The following is a 19,081-nucleotide window of genomic DNA, read 5'->3' as shown; positions in this document are numbered from 1 at the left end:
CATTTTCAAAGGGGGGAGGTCTGTCTGATGTAGTAACTCCTCCCCCAGGATGTGCTGGTTCTATTTCCTCATCCTGACAGCATGGCACGCTTCTATCCCGTCGCAGACGTTCCCACCGCTTCGGGGAGAAACTGTTTCGAATGTGCTAGCAGGCCCCTGCCAGGCTCTGGACAGGCTGACAAGAAAGAACATTCCAGGCCTCACTCAGTTGTATGGGGTCGTCCTCCGGCAGACCTGGCTTTGGGGACAGGGGCGCCACGGCCTCTTCCCCAACTCACGTGGACTTCCTTCTGGAGACAGCATGGCCGGCGGCCCAGGTACGGGTATGACGGGGAGAAAGTGCCCTCTGTCCTACGGGGTACAACAGACGTGCGGCCACCCCACACAGCCCATCCTCTGGGAAGCTCGGCGTGGCCTGGAGGGGATCTCCCTCTCAGCAAAACGCGACTACAGATGCACAGGGGGGACAAGGACATGAAAAGGTTGCGGTGAAGCCACCCCCTGGGGAAGACATGCCACCGTCACCACCAAAAATGGGGGGCAGGGGCCGCCCACCCCTCTTCTGGGGGCCCGTACAGATGCCTCCTCTCCTCTGCTCCCCACGCGGTGCCGCACAGGCCGCTTACACTGCAGGGCCCCGGGCCCCCCCTCCCGCCGCCACCTGCGGCCCCGCTGACGCACCCGCCGGCAGCGACTTACAGGATTGGTCCTCATCGCTCCGCCCACTGCCCGCGCTGCTCGGGGCCTGCCTGCCAGGGCTGCTAATTGCCGGTAAGAAACCGTTTCTCCGAGTCTGACAACCTTCAGCAGCTTCCACAACACCTGTCTGGTGAACGAATCTGAAAGGCAGAATGCAGAATGACGTTATGTGGACAAGCGGCTCCCGCAGCTCTGATGTAGAAACCTGCCGGTCTTGAGACAGAAAGCACGTCAACACAAACAGAGGTGCTACAGTCAATTAAAATGCGGCCTCCACACACGGTCCCGTCACTGTGCGGGCTGGCCCCTACGCAGCCATCCCAACACCACGCACCCCAGACCTGCAACCGCCCCCTGCGTCCCCGGGTCCCACGCAGGAAGGACCACGTGATGCTCTTCCAGGACTGGGGCACGCACACATTCGTGAGCCCAGAAGGCCCTGCCTGCCTACTGACTTCAGAACCTCTCAGACTGCTGGGTCACTGCCAACGTCAGCTGGGATACACAAGGAAAAAGGAGCCATGGGCCGGGCTGTGGTTTTATGCTAGGCGGCCACACCCAGCAGCGAGCAGACTCAGAATGCCAGACACCACGTACACGGGGCTGGCAGTGACCCTGGCTACAGGCATCCGCGATGCACAGGGCTGCAAAAATAAAATAACTTGATTCCCATTTTAATTGGCAAGCCACATCAAATCGCGCTTGCTCCTCACCTTGCTGTGGGAGTGAACAGGTGAATGCATGGGAACGTTCTCTCCCTCTGCTTCCAGCTTTGCAAGGGAGGCTGGTCTGAATCGATACCTATTGTCTTTCCAAAGGGAACGCAAGGCTCAGGAGCACTGGACACGGAGCTGTGTCCCCCACGGTGGGGGCACCGAGCCCTCCGGGGGCGGGAGTTCCCGATGGCAACGACAAAGGGAAGGCTTCCACGGGCAGCAGCGGTGTTCCGGAGTGTGTCCATAATAGCACTAATTACACTCGGTGCCAAGCTGGCAAAGTGCGATTTGGTTCTTAAAGGAAACACACCCTTACATGCGTTTTAAATAATAAAAATCACTTCTTAACTGAAGGGAATGATAATCACTTCGCTGGAAAAAAAAATCTGTTTAGTCTTTATTATAACATTAAGCAAATTAAACATCAGCATAATCCAGGTGATACTAGAACAGGGTCATCAAAGAAATTAACTTTGTTGTTCATTAATTTACATGGATTAGTAGAGGGCAAAAAGATAGCAAATGTGCTCTAGTTTTTTATGATATAATTTCAAACTGTACACCATTTGTGGCAGGAGGGTGACTTTGGGGTTAATCAGACTGATTTGTCCTTTTAATTGCTTTCTATTCAAAGAAAATTCATTAGATAATGTTCTCTTCAAAATTCATGAATCAATTTAACTGAAGAAACCACATTAACAGCTTTGGGTTCATTAGCACATGCAGTTGTGTTACTGGCTGATTGCTCGGAGGGTTTCCTTAGGCAAACACACTCTGTTTACTGTGGTTTCTTCAGAAAGGGTTTTGAAATCAAACTGTTCATCATGACTGCTGTTGCTGTTCTTATGCCTCACTTAAGAACAAACAAAAACACACCGAAAAACACAAACAAAAACAAAACAAAAAGACAAGGAAGAAAGAGGCGGCAGGCCGCCTGGCAGTAACTTGGGGAGAAGGCGATTTCAGGGCCGGAGGTCTTAGAAGAGAAACTGCGCGAAAGCAGCCGTGGAGACCGCAAGAAGCGGGGAGGCCCGTCTCCAGCCTTCCTTGTGCAGCACAGACGGGTCGCTGTGTGTGTGTTCTGCTGGATGCCGCCCGGGCTCTCCAGAAGAAGAGCCCAGAACTTTCCCAAAGCCGTAGGACCACGAGGAGAGGCGCTCGTGCAAGCTCACCCGGGGGCGCAGGGCAGCTCCGAGAAGCCGCGGTGCCGCTCCAGCGCCTGCCTGTCCAGGTATAAAGTGTCCGTATGTGAGCACGGGGTTCATCAGACAGTTTCAGCTTTGCTGTCAATTTTTCATGGGAAATAATTTCTCACCCCATACACACCAGGCCGTGTATTAGGAAAAATAGCTCAAATAAGACAATATTTAGGAATCAAGCAAGTCGTGTTATAAATGTATCTGAAAACCCAATTTCACCCTGTAGGGAGCAAATGCATTAATTAGCTGGAGCGGCGCTCAGCGACAGTGCCTTTGACCCTGACCCGTGCAAAATCAGACCATGAAACTGCTCTTCTTTCCAGGAGGGGCTGGCACTGTCGGTTGTTAAATATCATTCTAAAACGTAGTAAAACCTACTCATAAAAATTAACATACGCTGATGTGGAAGATCTATCTTCTGGAGGTGGAGGTGTCCACGTAAGTCCTCGGCGGCTGGGCCATCATTTCAGGTGGCCCAAAGGGCAGCCATTAGATGATCATCCTTTTCCCTCCCATTACGGTGTCCCTGGGGAGCGGGCATGACCCCAGAGCTGTGCGGAGCGGCCTCTGCCGGCCACATTCTGGATGCTCCTTTCCTTCACCCTCTCCTCCCCACCCTTTCTCCTGCCTCTTCTGGGGCCTGGGTACCACGAGCGGGGCGGTGTTCTGCTGTGGGGCCACCGTAGGCTCCGCTGGGGGCTGGCCTGCTTCTCTGCACTCCGCTCCCTTAAGGACACAGCCGTTTTTGTTTCCACGTGGGTGGCCACTTAAACATGCCCACCGGGAGCACCTACCCCGTCCAAGACTGCTTTCTACATTGTCTCTAGCCGGACAGTATGTCATCAGTCTCCTAGGGGCTCACGATGGGGTTACCAACGGCCATGGAAGACGTCATTCTATGTCACGGACACCAGAATTTTATATGTGAGCTCTCTTCTTGCCACTTGTGGGAGCAGAGATCATGGCAGCCTTCACTGGTGTGCCTGCACTGACACAGCCAAGTGGGGCTCTGATGAGGGAGCCTACGCAGATACCATAGTCCTCACGTGCAACGGGAGGAACGGACCCAGGGGCCAAGGCAGACTCCAGGCTGCAGGGTCTTGGACGAGTTGCTTCCTTCCCCTGGGCCTCTGCCTCTTCCCCGGTGATGAACACCATCGCGAGAGCTCCCCGGACGGATGTGTCCTGCACCCCACCATGCACTGCTATGCTCGAGCACAGCTGCTCGGTGGCAGGGCTGGGCCTGGAGATCAGGTCTCCTTAAGACCAAGGCTGCCTCCACCATCTCTTCTCCAGTAAGCAAGAACACCACGCTTCGGAGTTCTTTGGGTAGAATCGTTCTTTCAAGGTGACTCTGCTGCAGGGTGCGGGTTCCTGAGGAAGGGCCGTCTCTCAGCTGCCCAGGCCCTCGGGCTCTCCACCACCAGGCAGCAGCCAGAGGGCACCCGCAGGTGCAGATGCATGGGTGTGCGCCAGCAGGTTAAGTATGCAAGTATTGTCTCTCTCTCCCTGAGGAGGGAGAAGGGTCTTCCGATGCTCTGAGCAGAGGAATCGCTCGCTTTCTGGTATTATCTCTGAACCCTTGCACCCTGGCCCCGAAGCAACCGGGATGCCCATGTCTCTTTCTGTCGGAAGCCGTCATGGTCCCCGCAGGTGGGCAGGCCCCGGCTGCTTTCCTCCTCTTTGTCTTCTCAGTACTTGGCTCTGGACGTTGGTGCAGTTCTAGGAGGTGTGTATCTGAGTGGGGTAAGTAAGGCCAAATTATGAGCAGGGACCAAACAGGGTCCCTGAGAACTGGACAGTAGCAGGGAAGATGCAGAGAAAGGGAAATTTGGGAAAGCACACTGAGAAGGTGTTTGTAAATTCCTGGACTCACTCCTGACCTGTGCACATGTGGATCACTCTAAACCAAAGACATGGAGAATGGATGTAAGGGTTCTAGACCGGCCGCTGATTTGTAGGACAGCACACCTGCAGGACCATGGAGTCTGAACAACAAAATGGACACTGAAACCACAACCTGCAGAAACCTGGTCAGAACTTAGAGCCAAACCCATCCAGGTTGAGTGCCTCCTAAAAAAAAAAAAAAATAGCAGTGCTATACACTGGACTCACACAAGACTGAGAGCCTAACATTCAAAATGATCAGGATACAATCCCAAATGCCTTGGCAAACAGAGAATCATAAAACCCTCAACTTGTCTTGGAAAAGACATTAACAAACATCAAGGCCAAGATGCCACAGAAGTTGGAATCACATGACAAGATTTTGTCCCCAGCATTTTGAGGATTAGTTGACAAAATGGTTAGATATTTAAAGTGTATGATGTGAGAATTTCATATACATGGCCTGGTAACTTTGAAGGATTTTATCTGCAATAAAAATGCTGTAAGAAGGGAAAATACCTTTGAAAGAAATGAAAAGATACTGAGTTTCAAAGAAATACAAGTTATAAAAAAGAAGCAAATGGAAATTTAGTACAGAAAAATACAAAACACAAAAACTGCACAGTCTCAATAGCAGAATGGAGATGCCAGAGGAAACAGTCAATAAACTGAAGTCAACAGAAATGATCTGATCTGAGAAACAGAGAGAAACACGTTAAACAACAAAAAATCAGAAAGTGGATGCGTAGGACAAAACCAAATGGTCTAACAGTCGAATTAACTGGAGTTCCAGAGGAAGAGGAAAAAGAGTACAGTGCAGAAAAAATGCTAGTCAGTGAGAGCTAAAACTTTTCCAATCTGGCCAAAGATATACGACGACAAGTCAAAAGCCTAGTAAACCACAAACGGGACAAGCCCGGAGCAATCTACTCCCACACATATCATGACGAAGCGGGCAGGTAAAATCGAAAGACAAAGAAACTCTCCAAAACAAGCAGAGAAAAATGATGTGTTATTTAAAAGGGAACGAGGATTTGAATGCCAGTACGATTCTCATCAGAAACCATGGAGGTCAGAAGGAAGTGAAATAGCAATTTTATAAAGTGCTCGAAGACAAGAAAGAAACTGAGAATTCTATATCCAGTTAAAAAAAAAAAAACTCATCAGAAATAAAGCTAGAATTAAGACATGTTCAGACAGAAACAAAGGTGCTGCCAGTAGGGGTGAGTTAAAAGAATTGCTGAAGGAAGGTCTTTAGCAAGAAGGGACCTCAGACTGGAGGGCGCAGCCTGGAAGCTTAGCAGTAAAGTCAGAACAAAAGGAATGGTAATTATCTGGCTAAATACCCTGGACTGTCCTTCTGATGAGTTCTTTAAAAAAAAAAAAAACAAAAAACTGAGAACAATCTGAGGGTTGATGGGGGGTGGGAGGGAGGGGAAAGTAGGTGATGGGCACTGAGGAGGGCACCTGTTGGGATGAGCACTGGGTGTTGGTATGGAAATCAATTTGACAATAAATTTCATATTAAAAAAAATTTAAAAAAAAAAGAGGCAGACGGGGCCGACTGCTCTGAAAGTTAAGTATGCAAGGATTATAATCCCTATAAAGAGATAATGTAGTCAAAAACCTAACAGATAAATAAAAGCTACAGAACAAGAAGTTAAAATAGCACCAAAGAAGGGAAGGGAAAAGAGAAAGGAAAAATAGAAAAGACAGAAAACAAATAATTATGTAATAATAAAGTCATAAGAAAACAAGTGAAATAAACATGTAGATAGAAATTCTATCGTACTAATAATTCCATTAAATATAAATGGCCTTTCTTCACCAATGAAAAAATAATAGTGTGCCAGATGGATTGAAAGAATAACCCAAGTATGTGTTGTCTGCAAGAAGTTCACTTCAAATAATAGATACAGATGCGTTAAAACTAAAAGGATGGGAAAAGCACACCATGAAAACGGTAATCTAAGAAAAGTTAGTAACAGACAAAGCTGATTGAGGAGCACAATTTCCAGGGGTAAAAAGGAATGTTACATGGCGACAAAAGGGACGGCTCACAACCAGGACACAGCAACCCAAAACCTTTACGCACCTAACAAGAGAGTTTCAAATAAATAAAGCAAAAACTGACAAAACTGAAAGGAGAATCAGACAAACCCACAATCACACTTGGAGACCTCACTTCTCTCTCAGTAACTAACAGAAGTAGTTGACAGAAAATCAAGGATACAGAAACGAAAAACACCATGAGCCAGCTGGTTTCAACTGATTGACACAACACGCTATCCAATCACAGAATATACATTCTTTTCACATGCACACTAAAAACTGACCAAGATACACCACATTCTGGGTCATAAAACAAACTTTAACAAATTTGAGATAATTGAAGTCATTCAAATCATATTCTCTGATCATAATGGAATTAGACTAGATATTAATAACAAAAAGATGACTGGAAACCTCCAAACATTTGGACAGAAAACAAGGCATTTTAAATAACCTACGGGTCACAGAGAAAGGCTTTAGGCAAATTACAAAAACAATACATTGAACTGAATACAACTGAAAATACAGCAGGTCACAATTTACAAGATACAGCTGAAACAATATTTAGAGGGAAGTTTATAGTATTAGATGCATATTTGACAGAAGAAGGGTCTCAAGTTAATAATCTAAGCTTCCACTTTATAAACAAGAAAGAGCAAAATAAAACTAAGGAAGGAAATAATAAAGGTAACAGCAGAAACCAATGAAATGGAAATAAAGAAAATGATAGAATAAAATGCATGAAACCAAAACTGTCTTCTTTGAAAAGATCAATAAAATTGATAAAGCTTTAGCAAGACTGATAAAAAAAAGGGAAGAAACATGTTATCAACATTAGGCATAAAAAAGGGGATGTCATGACTGACTTCACAGACAGTAACTGGAGAATGAAATATTCCTACAAAGAACTCTATGCACAACAATGAACAACATGGATGAAACAGACCAATGTATCAAAAACTACAAACTACCAAATCCTACCCAAGGTGACATAGATAACTGGAATAGTCCTGTAACTATCACCGAACTTTAACGGAGAGTTAAAAATCTTCTAAAACCACTAGGGCCAGATGATTTCACCATTAAATTCTATCAAACATTTAAAGAACAAATACCTCAACTCAAGACAATCTTTTATAGAAAACAGCAGAGAAGGGAACACTTCCCAAAACATTTTATGAGACTGGAATTACTCCAATATCAAAACCAGAAAAAGTCCAAATCCAGAAAGGTATAGATTAATATTTCTCATTAACTATGCAAAAATTCTCAACAAAGTACTGGCATATCAAATACAGCAATATATAAAAGGAAGAAGACAGCAAAATTAAGTGGAGTTTGAGGAGTCAAAGCTGATTCAATATTGGAAAAATGAACCTACATGTAAAGCTACAGTAATCAAGACAGGGCATATTAATAGAGAATATATAAATCAGTGGGACGGAATAGAAACAGACCCACACAAATACAGAAGGAAAGGCAATTCAATGGACAAATGATAGTATTGCCAACAAATGGTTCTGGAACAACTGTAAAGCCACATGCACACAAAACAAAACAAAACAAAACAAAACACAAAAAGATTCTAGATACAGACCAGGTATCTTTTACAAAAACTAAACATAGATCACAGACCTAAAACTAAAAGGAGAAACTATAAAACTTTCAGAAGGACATACAGGAAAAAAATCCAGATAATTGTGGGTTTAGGGAAAAGTTCTTAGAGACAGTATGATCCATGAAAAAAAATAATGGGACCTTATTAAAATTAATTTCTGCTTTGTGAAAAGTGCTGTTAAGATACTGAAAAGGAAAGCCACAGGCTGAAAGAACATATTTGCAAAACACATATCTGGTAAAGGACTTGTATCCAAACTATACAAAGAATTCTTAAAACTCAACAACAGGAAAATAAAACAACCCTATTATAAAATAGCAAAAGGACATCGCACCAAAGAAGATCTACAGACACAAATAAACATATGAAGAGATCTTTAAAATCATTTGTCATCAGGGAATTACAAATTAAAACAATGAGGTACAATTTTATACCTGTTAGAAGAGCCACACAAACCTCCAAATCCGACAGTACTGACTGCTGATGAGAAAGAACATGGAGCATCCGGGATACTCATTCACTGCTGATGAAAAAACAAAATGGTACAGCTACGTGGGAGAAAATCTGGCAGCTTCTTACGAAACTAAACAGAGGCTTACTGTATGAACCAGTAATTGCACTCCTGAATATTTAGTCAACTTATCGGAAAACCTGTGGCCACACAAAAACCTCCATGTGAATATTTATCTCAGCTTTATTCACTTATTGATAAAAGCTGGAAGCAACTAAGATGTCTTTCAATGGATAAATGGGTAAACTATGGAACATCCATACAATGGGGTATTATTCAGTCATACAGAGTGGATCATCAAGCCACAAAATGACGTGGAGTTACCTGGATGTGTATTTGCTAAGTGAAAAAAGCAAAAGCTACATGCCGTCTGATCCCAGCTATGTGATGTTTTGGAAAAGGAAAAGCAACACAGATGGAAAACCCTTATATGCAAAATATATGCAAATTAACAACAAAAGCATTTAGAAGACTGGTGGATCCCGGGAAGGGGTGAAGACTGACAAGAAAATCTAAGTGTATTACAACTTATGAACATATGAACAACCTCACTGAAGTTGGCGGGAGGGAAAATTGGTGACCAAAGAAACTCTGGAAACGAGTCTGTAAGACGAACAGCAAAAAGAATTGCATATACACACTCTACTTGATACAGATTCTCATACTACTATATGGTATACTGGACTGGATCAATTAACTAAATGGCTGGTGGAAGGTGGGAGCCAGTTATACTCACTTCTCAATCTATTAAAAATAAACAAATATGAACCATAATAGTAATAGTCTAATGAAGAAAAACATGTATCAACCGAGGCAAAAAAAATTTAACAAAATTCAACATCTATTCGCGATAAAATCTCTCAACCATTTGGGAAAAGAAAATAACATCCTCAACCTGATAAAGGTATTGACCAAAAAAAAGACAAAAAAAAAAAAAAAAAACAAAACAAAACTCTAGCACTAATGTCACACTTAACTGTGAAAAAGTGAATGCATTTCCCTCAAAAGTAAGAAAAATGCAGGGATTCCCACTACTGTTCAACATCATAGTAGAAGTTCTAGCCACTGCAATAAAGCCAAAAAATAAATAAATAAAAGTCATACATTTTGGAAAAAAGAAAACTGTCCCTATTTACAGACAACATGACAGTCTATGGTAAAATACCCAGGAATCTACCCACCCCCACCCCACTCCACCCCCCCAAAATCTTACAGTGAGTTTAGCTAGGTTACTAGGTACAGAGTCAACACAGGAAAATCACACTTGTAGGTTAGTGTTATGTATAAACTGATGAAATGCTGTTAAAAGAAATCAAAGAATGCCTAAATAATTTGGGAGACATATTCTGTTCATGGATAGGAAGTTTCGATATAAAAATTTCAGTTCTCCACAAAGTGATCTATACATTTATTTCCCTTCCAGTCAAAATCCCAGGGAATTACTGTAGATATAGACAAGCTGATTCTAAAACTTACATGGAGAGGCAAAGGAACTTGAATAGTCAAAACATGTTGAAAAAGGGAAGAAAAAACTAGTTGGAGAAATCACACCAACACTTTTTTAAGACTTACTATGCTGTATAGGAATCAAGACAATGTGAAATTTGTAAAGGGGTAAACACAGACTGATGGAACCTGACAGAGATTTCCAAGAGACCCACATAAATGTGTCCAAATAGTTTCTGACCAAGTTACAAAAACATTTCGATGAAAAAAGGATATTTTCAGAAGTGGTGTTGGAAAACTGGATAACCACATGCAAAACACTGAATCATCATATAACTCTTAGACCTTATAAAAATTAATTCAAAGTAGATTATATCTCTAAATGTAAAACTTTAAACTAAAAATATTTAAAAAATTGTATACCTCATGAAAACTAATTCAAAATACATATCTCTAAATGTAAAACTTTAAACTAAAAAAAATTTAAAAGAAAACTTAGAACATCTTTGTGACCTGAAATTAGGCAAACAGTTCTTAGACATGTCATCAAAAAGCACCATCCATAAATTAAAAAAATAAATTGGGCTTTGTCAAAATGAAAAAAAAAAAAACCTGGTCTGTGAAAGTCAGTGTCAGCAGAACGTTGCACATTGGGAGAAAATATTTGGAAATAACATACTCAACAAAGAACTTATAACCACAATATATAAAGAACTCTCCAGAGTCAACAGTGTTAAATCACATCATTTAAAAATGGGCAAAGACTTGAACGGACAGCTCCTTCGAATGGTAAATGTTTGAATAAATGTTCAACATAACTATAAGGGAAATGCCACTTGAAGCCACAATAAGATGGCATTACAGACCTACTACAATGGCTATAATGAAAAGTATATAAGCAAACAAAGGTATATCTACACCATGGACTGTGACAATTAAAAGGCATAAGCTATAGACACATACAGTAATTTGGATGGATCTCAAAGGCATTAAGCTGAGTGACGGAAGCCAGGCTTGAAAGGTTAAATGCTGAGTCCATGTACATGTGTTACGGGGATGGAGAACAGACCAGTGGCTGCTAAGAATCAGTAGAGAGGTGGGGGCAGGGGCGGCAGTGACAACAGAGGGGCAGCAGGAGGGAGCTTTTAGGACGATGAACCCCGAGGTCCTGACTATAGCGTCAGCTACGGAAAATTGACCCGTATTAGAACTCACAGTACTGCACAGTACGAAAAGTCAATTTTACTCTATGTTAACGTAAAAAAAAAAAAAAAAAAAAAAAAAAAAGTTGGAAAACATAGAGGGAAACCTTTTCCAATCACTTCGTTTTTAATCAACCTCCCTGAAGTGCAAGATGCCCACTGATAGCAGAGCCTCGGTCACATTCCCTGCAAACGACTTCCCCTCTCCAAGGCCCCCCTCACCCCCAACGCTCTCTGTACGGTCACCTCAAGGGTCCCTTCTGTTTGGCCCAGCTCAGGGAGACCAAGGACCTGCCTTATGGGTCTCCACCCTAACGCTTCAGGGCTGCGGCTCGGGCGGAGTTCCAGCAGCTCAGCCTGGTGCCTCTGGACAGGCCAGAGCAGGCCACCCCACTGCTCAGCAGGCCCAGCAAGGGGTGCGCCCGCGGGGGCCTTTAAAAACATAAACGAGTCTCCTGGAGACAGCCTTCCCGCACTCCACACTCATCCCCAGCAACCGCAGCATCTTCGGACATTAGGAGCGACTCTCCACCTAACGTGTCAATAATCCGTCCGTGCCTTCCACACGCGCCAACACACACGTTACACGGTAGCTACGAGATAGAGGGCAAGTAACTCGATTTACTTCAACATGCTCCCCATGGCCTCCACAGACCCAGACGTAACAGAGGAAAAACAAAAGACGTAACAGAGGAAAAACAAAGGAAACACAAGTTTATAGGAGGTCACTCGCGCATGTGCGCAAGCTTGAGCTTCCTGACGGTGGGACAGTGCAGATGCACTGATACATGAAGTGCATGAAGCGTGTGAAACATGAAGTGTGTGATATATCAAGTGTGTGAAAATCTACTGTGGACCCGCAATCCGGGTCAGGACAGCACAGGGCCACCTACACACAGTCACAGCTCTGCCCATGGGCAGACTGGCCAGGACTGTAGGGGAACAGAGCCCCACATCAACCTTTCCTTTTTATTTTTTTCTGTTTTTAGAGAGCACGCTCAAGTGGGGGAGCGGGCAGAGGAAGACAGGGAGAGAATCCTAAGCAGGCTCCACACTCGGCATGGAGCCCGATGGGGGGCTCGATCGTACAGCTCTGGGATCATGACCTGAGTTGGATGCTCAACCGACTGAGCCCCCCGGGTGCCCCTCAAATCTTTATGTGCGACGTATTACAGAACAGGCTGCAAAACCCTGTGGCACTGGCTGGTGTGCACCAACCCCATCCCCGGAGCAAGGAGACCAATCAACTGATAGGGGGCTGGGGGCCTGGGTCCCGACAGATGGGCAGGGGTTTCCCAGGCAGAAGGGGGGCATCTCACACCCGGGAGACGAGCCCGCAAACAGGGAAGCCTGGGGAAGACGCCTGGGCAGACAGTGGCTGTTTCAGAGGCAAGAAGAGGCTCTCGTCTAGAACCGTCCACGGGCCACTCCATGTTCTACTGTCACTATCTTCCTAAGGGCTAAACCAGAGGGCCTCTTTCCCAGCTGGGAGAACGGGACCTCTGTGACCCGGGCATTGCTGGGTGGATCCCATCCACCCCTTGTGTCAGACTGTAATAGCTTTTCAGCGAATGGTCACTAAAGCCACATACAGAGGCAGAATTCATGGCCTGTAACATTCACAAAAAAGAAGGTACCTTCCTGCTACTCTGACACTCTAAGGCACTTGGCTCACCCACAGTGAGCCAGCCAGCCTCCGCAGGCCTGTGTCCACAGTGATGTCTCAGACACTCAGGGGCCTCTTGGCCTCTCTGGGGGCACAGCTCAATACTCTCTGGCACGTGGAGGGGAAGAAGACACATGAAGGCAGTTGGCCTGGCCATGGCCCGGGCCCCCTGCTCTGTGTCCCACCTTCCCAAACACCACGCAGACACAGAGCTTCCTGAGCTCTTAGGAGCTGTCGCTAATTTTCCACTAAAGTCCTCAATACCCACTCTGCAAAGCTGACATCACTATCCTCATTGAACAAATGACAAAAATCAGGCTCAGTGCCATGGCTTGACTACTGTCCACACAGCTGGCTGGGTGCTGGACTCGTCTACTGCTCCCTGGGGCCTAGAGGGCAGGACCTGTGCACCCTGCTGCCAAAGTGGGTTTTGGTGACAGGGTCCCTGTCTGTCTGTAAGCTAGTCCCAAGCTCAGTGGCTTGGCTAAGGCCTTCTGTTCTGGATGAGCCTTTCTGAGCTCCCCCTCTTCAGTGTCCACTTACCAAGTTCTTCTGAGAAATGAAGACCACACCATGAGTGAGTGATGGCAGACAAGCCCTGTGGTTTTGGGGTGTAAGCAGTGACCGTGAGAAGGATTAACTGCACGAGTGACTTTGACAACGGACAAGCCAGAGAAAACCTGCCTCTGTCCCCAAAACAGAGACGTTAATGCCCATACCTTTGAGACCCTTCTATAAAAACTACGTGCAGACAGTAGTTGCCGTCCCCAATGTGCATCTGGTTCTAAGCCCGACATTCCCCTGCAGCCCTGACTGACTCTCCTAGTCACCCCAGGGACACCCCAGGCATGGGCCCGCGCCCAGTACGGCTACCTGTGCGCGAGGCTCTGTGGTAAGACAACCCGACGGAATGCTTACAGAAGGAGGCATGTGCCTTTCATAGGACACCTTTGGGGAGTCCTACCCTCCCAACCCCCCTTTCCAGAAAATCCCTGGCTACTCCGTTGGGTGTTACGCGCTGAGCCAGTTGGTAAGATGCCAAGTAAAGACGGCCTGTTATTTTGTGGCTTCAGTGCTTGTGGCTCCAAAACGATTTCTGCTGGCCTAAGGATTGGTGTTATTAAGTAGGCTGAATTTTGGATCACTTTCCACGAGTCGAATCCATTCCTGTGTATGAAAAATTGCCAATGTGCAAAGTATTTCAAAGTACTGAACATGGACGGTTTTAGGTACACAGTAAGTAGTCAATAAAAGCCTGGTCAGTGTACGTGAGGCAGAGATGAAAGGCTATTCTGGAAGGCAGCTATGCTCACCACCGTACCACCGATGCTAGAAAGGCTATCTTGAAAGAGATGTTCCTCAGAGGTTCTGAGCGATGCTGAGGAAACAGGGGCATGAGTGCTATTCTGAAAATTCATTTGGAAATTTTGGTCAATTTGCTTACGAATCAACGATGGTTCATAACTAGTGCTAACGTTTCTTACTGCATACCAGGCACCGTGCAACCTGCTTTATCATATTGAATCCTTGGCAGCCACCATGACTCTGGTGTGACTGTCCTCTCCCTGGCGGGTGAGAGATCCCTGGGGCCCCGGATGGAGCAGGCTATCCAAGGGCATGCTGGGAAGGCCCAGGCCAGCAGGGGACCAGGCTCTCGGGCACAGGCCTCCATCACCGGCATCGCACAGTCTTCCACCACGCCCTCAGCACCCCCCACAGAGGTACACGACTGGGCTGCTTCCCACCCCTCCATCTCGGTTTCATCCTGGTCGGACGGGACCGGCGCGAAGGTACACGCCGCATGGAGGTCATCAGAGCTGACCTGTGGGAAAGGCGCTTTGTCCATAGGGCCTGTTGTCCATCCTTGGATTCTTGTCCCCCAGCAATGACGCATGCTTAGCCAAACGGCAGCTTGGGAGGGGAAAGGAGTGCCCAGCAGACCCTCGTGCCCCCGTGCTGGCCTGCCTACCTCTCTCTCCCTCCCGGGCTAGCCACAGGTGGCCCATTCTCCCCTCTGCCCCTGACCAGGGAAGGCGGGCAGGTGTGACACCCACAGCCTAGGGCTGTTCTGGGATGAGCCCGCCGGGGAGGACGGCGTCCCGGCCGTACACGAGCTTACCCTGCCGGGCGGGGAGACAGGCCCGGTCTCCGCCTCACGGCATTCTGCTTCTGGTCCCGTACGTGCATTCCGGACCCACTGAAGGTGGCGGCTGGGCTCTGCGGCCAACAATACTGTGTTTTTAGCTCCTAAATTTCCCTTTCGTGACTAATATCAACATAGGTCAGGGAAGGAAGAAAGAAAGACGTGTGAGGTGATGTCCACGCGGATGTGAAATTCCCTCCTGCCAGCGTGGGGACACGGCGCGGGGCTCTGCTTTGCTTCTGGGTCTGGCCGATGCCAGAATGAGTGCACGGCACAGGTTGACCCAATTTGTTAACAAGTACCACAATCGTACGCATCTCTAGCTATGGGCCAAAAAAAAAAAAAAAAAAAAAAGATTTTGGGATGCAGTTTAAAAAAACAAAATAAACTGAAAAAAGTCCACAAAGCACAACACAAAACTTTTACTACCCCTTGTACAGGCAATGAGTAATTTTTAGGCGCAATAAAATTTTTGATATTTTAGAACACTGGTCCTCAAAGTGTGGTCTGGGGAGCTTTAGGGGTCCCTGAGACCCGTTTAGGGGGATTTTCACAGTAACACTAAGATGTTATTTGCCTTTTTAATTCTCCTGCTCTCACAAGCATGTAGGAGTTTTCCGTAAGCTAAATGACGTGTGATACCACAACAGATTAAGTGACAGGGTAGCTATGAGAATCCAGCTGTCTTCCATTAAGGCAGACACTACTGAGATTGGCAAACACATTAAAAAAAAAAAAAGCCAGTCTTCTCAGTAAGTGTTTTTGGTTTTGGAAAATAGCCATTTTCATACAAAATATATTATTTTTGATAACATGTAGTAAATTCATTGTTATTTTTAAAAGAACTTAAGGCCTTAAGAAGTCCTCAGGTTTAATTTCCAGCTTGGGAAATGCAGACAGACACAACCCTCACAATCCAAGCTCTTTGGGGACCTCAGTAATGTTGAGCAGATGGAGGGGTCCAGATGCACACAGGGTCTAAAGGGTGAAGCCGGCCCCTTTCGAGGCCTAGCCAGGCCGAGCAGGGCACTGTGCTCATGAACAGAAATGCGCCCACACGCTCGTCCGGTCCTGGGCGCACGAGAACGTAATCACGGAGCCCATCTCGCACACGGACTGGACTGTTAGCCCTCGGAAATGAACCTCCCGCCTCACGCACGTGCGAGGAGACGATGCACACCCAGCGAGGCTTCTGCCAGGTGAAGGGGGCACCGCGTCCTCACGGCGGCACCTGTGCGTATTTGTAGTCACCTTCCCAATAATTAGAGTGCCCGAAACTTATTTAACGAAAGAATTATGCCCAAGACTGTAAGCTCCAACTTAAGGAGGCCTACAGAGAGATGATTAAACCGTGAATGTCCTGGTTTGAATGTGAATAATTATGTATTAACACCCTTCACCATTCAAATAATTGTCATTCAGCTCAAAGCAGAAGAACCGACTCTGAACAGGTGTTAATGGTTTCCGGACAATATCAGAACCACAGAGAAACACATGGCGTGAGAACGCTGAGGGGGAGGGAAGGAGAGTAGGTGTTTAAGAACGTGCACCTGAGTGCATGCTGAGCGCTGGGGGGCCACTGAGAAAAGGCCGGATCGAGAACAAGTCCGAGCCTCCAGTCCTGGTTCCCTCGGGCCCCCGGCCCCCCGCGCACCTCACCTAGGCTGTTCTCCTTCAGGGCACTCGCTTTCTCCTCTTACAAGTTCTCCCAGCTTTCGTGGCCAGGACGCTGGGACCTGCTCCCCTAACCAGGCCCCCGACCGGCCCATTCCCCAGAAAGAACCGAACACTGTTCCCCACACGGCACTCACACACAGGGTCAGTGCTCCTTCCCCGCACAACCTTGTGAGCAGAACAACAAAAAGGTGGAGAATCAGATTTAAAATGACACAATGTCACCAATGTACACAACACAATGTTTTCCAACATTGCCATCCCTTCATCCACCCTGAGCAGCGACAGGAAGGCCACTGCTGATGTCATATCACACCTTCCCTTTGGCGGTTTCAGTCACACGGCAGAGAAGGGACCAGCTGAACGCGTTTCAGACCCATGCCGTTTCATGCTAAATACACAATCACGTGTGTACGTACCACCCCACCCTGCTTCCAATCCAGTTCAGAAACTCCTGTGCATCCCGTTGGAAACTTCTAGAAGCCTCCTGCTGGCCCTCCCGAGTAGTGGAAAGGGAGCCTTGCCAGCTTCACCAGGAGGCCTACTTGGCTGCTCCCGGAAAGTCTAAACATTGTTTGCTTCCTGAAGCAGGGTAGCGTCCCGCAGTCCTAGGCCTGACACCCAGGCGCTTCTGTCCTTGGACTTCATTTCTGGGAATACTGACAAATCTATAGGGGGTGGGTGGGTCTGCGTGGTCCCCACCCATATGGCTTCTTGAGCTCCTGTGAAACAGCCCTGAGGTCTGTTAAATAATTTTAGCTAACTTTTGAAGACCAACCTAACAGAAAGGCACTAAGCCCTTAATTTCTTAATGAATTATTCTTTACCGTAGGACAGGGATTATGCCATGGAGAAGGCATATCATTACTGAGAGAGCTGTCAGGAGGACAGGCAAAAGGAAAACTGGCAAGCTTTAATTTCTCTGCAGAGAAATGAGGGGCTCTTTGGGGATTAATCTCAGTATCAACATTGAGCCTTTGCCGCAGGGCAGCTAAAGAATTCAAAAGAAGTTGTGACTGAATTTTGAGTGATGGAATCTAGCTCCAATTGTGCAGCCGACTTCGGTTTCTCACCTATTCAAATGAGGACGAGGCCGTGCAGGTGTGGGTAGAGGGGGTTGCCACAGGACAGGTAACGCACGTGCCCTCTGCAGGGGTGACAAGGACGGAGGGAGGGAAGGCCAGGCAAGGGCCCGGCTGCGACACTGCACCGAACATACACTAAGAAAGTTCTCCTAGGCAGAGAGGGAAATGGAGGGCTGGGGACGTTTCCGCCCGCTGCCTGGCCAGGTGGGTTCGAGGACCAGGGCCAAGGTGCAGAGAGGGGCCTGCTGGGGACGACCCTGTAAGACGGCTCACTTCCGGCCTCTTCAGCTTTTCGCACTTGGCATGAGATATGGCACCTGCAGTCAGTCCTCGTCCGCGACAAACAGATGCACTGGTTCTCCGCCTGCTCTGGGTACGAGAGGCATTTACCTTCTAGCACTCCCTGGGCCTAGGCCGAAATGAGCAGGGCACAGAGCCCGGGGGGCACACAGACAGTGGGATCTCTGGCTGGTGATGGGAAAGAGCCGCCCCGGGGTAGGTGGGGGGGTGGTCTGGGGAGTTTGCTCCTTGGCTAAAGGCTGGTCTACAGTGTCACAAGAGAGGTGTGGTGGCTGTCACCAGCTCAGTGCTGTTGCTGGGGAAAATGGGCCTGTGCCTGTCCACAACCACTCAGCCCTACCTGTGGCAGCTGAGGACCATTGGTGCAGCAGTAAGGTACCCGGGAACAGCACGGCCTCAACATAACACGGGTATTTCTTTTTTTCTTTTTTTAAAGTTTTTAACATGTTCATTTTTGAGAGACAGAGACAGGATGTGAGCGGGGGAGGGCAGAGAGAGAGACACACACATACACACAGAATCCGAAGCAGGTTCCAGCCTCTGAGCTGTCAGCACAGAGCCTGATGCGGGGCTCGATCTCATGAACCGCGAGATCATGACCTGAGCTGAGGCTGAACCCTGAACCGACTGAGCCACCTAGGCACGCCTGATGTGGGTTATTTCTAATGTCACTTCAGAAAGAGCACATTGTTCTATGTAGAAGGTAATGTCCCAAATTCAGGCTCACATAATGCAAGGGAGAAAAGACCCAGTGTATGTTCAGATTTATCAGTTTCTTACTCATTTATTCAATATTCAATCAGCAGCTACTATGTGCATGCCAGGAGGAGGCAGGGCTGCAGCAGGGGCACAGGTGTGCCCCAAGTGCACGGCCAAGGGCTTC

At 47.0% G+C, this 19,081-nt stretch overlaps 1 protein-coding gene across 9 annotated transcripts in view; it reads right to left on the bottom strand.

Moving 5' to 3' along the window:
* MGMT (O-6-methylguanine-DNA methyltransferase) overlaps positions 1-19,081 on the bottom strand; it is a 296,474-nt gene that overhangs the window by 6,890 nt on the left and 270,503 nt on the right. For 6 of the 9 annotated variants that reach the window (XM_027063414.2, XM_027063411.2, XM_053207551.1 and 3 more), the window contains one exon: positions 700-839. In XM_027063414.2, coding sequence (XP_026919215.2) covers positions 700-839 — 140 coding nt within the window. The other 3 variants (XR_003421363.2, XM_053207553.1, XM_027063413.2) reach the window with 3 other exon arrangements.

The sequence above is a fragment of the Acinonyx jubatus genome, chromosome D2, assembly GCF_027475565.1.
Source record: "Acinonyx jubatus isolate Ajub_Pintada_27869175 chromosome D2, VMU_Ajub_asm_v1.0, whole genome shotgun sequence".
NCBI classification, from domain to species: Eukaryota; Metazoa; Chordata; class Mammalia; order Carnivora; family Felidae; genus Acinonyx; species Acinonyx jubatus.
This window is presented reverse-complemented; position numbering and strand designations above follow the sequence as displayed.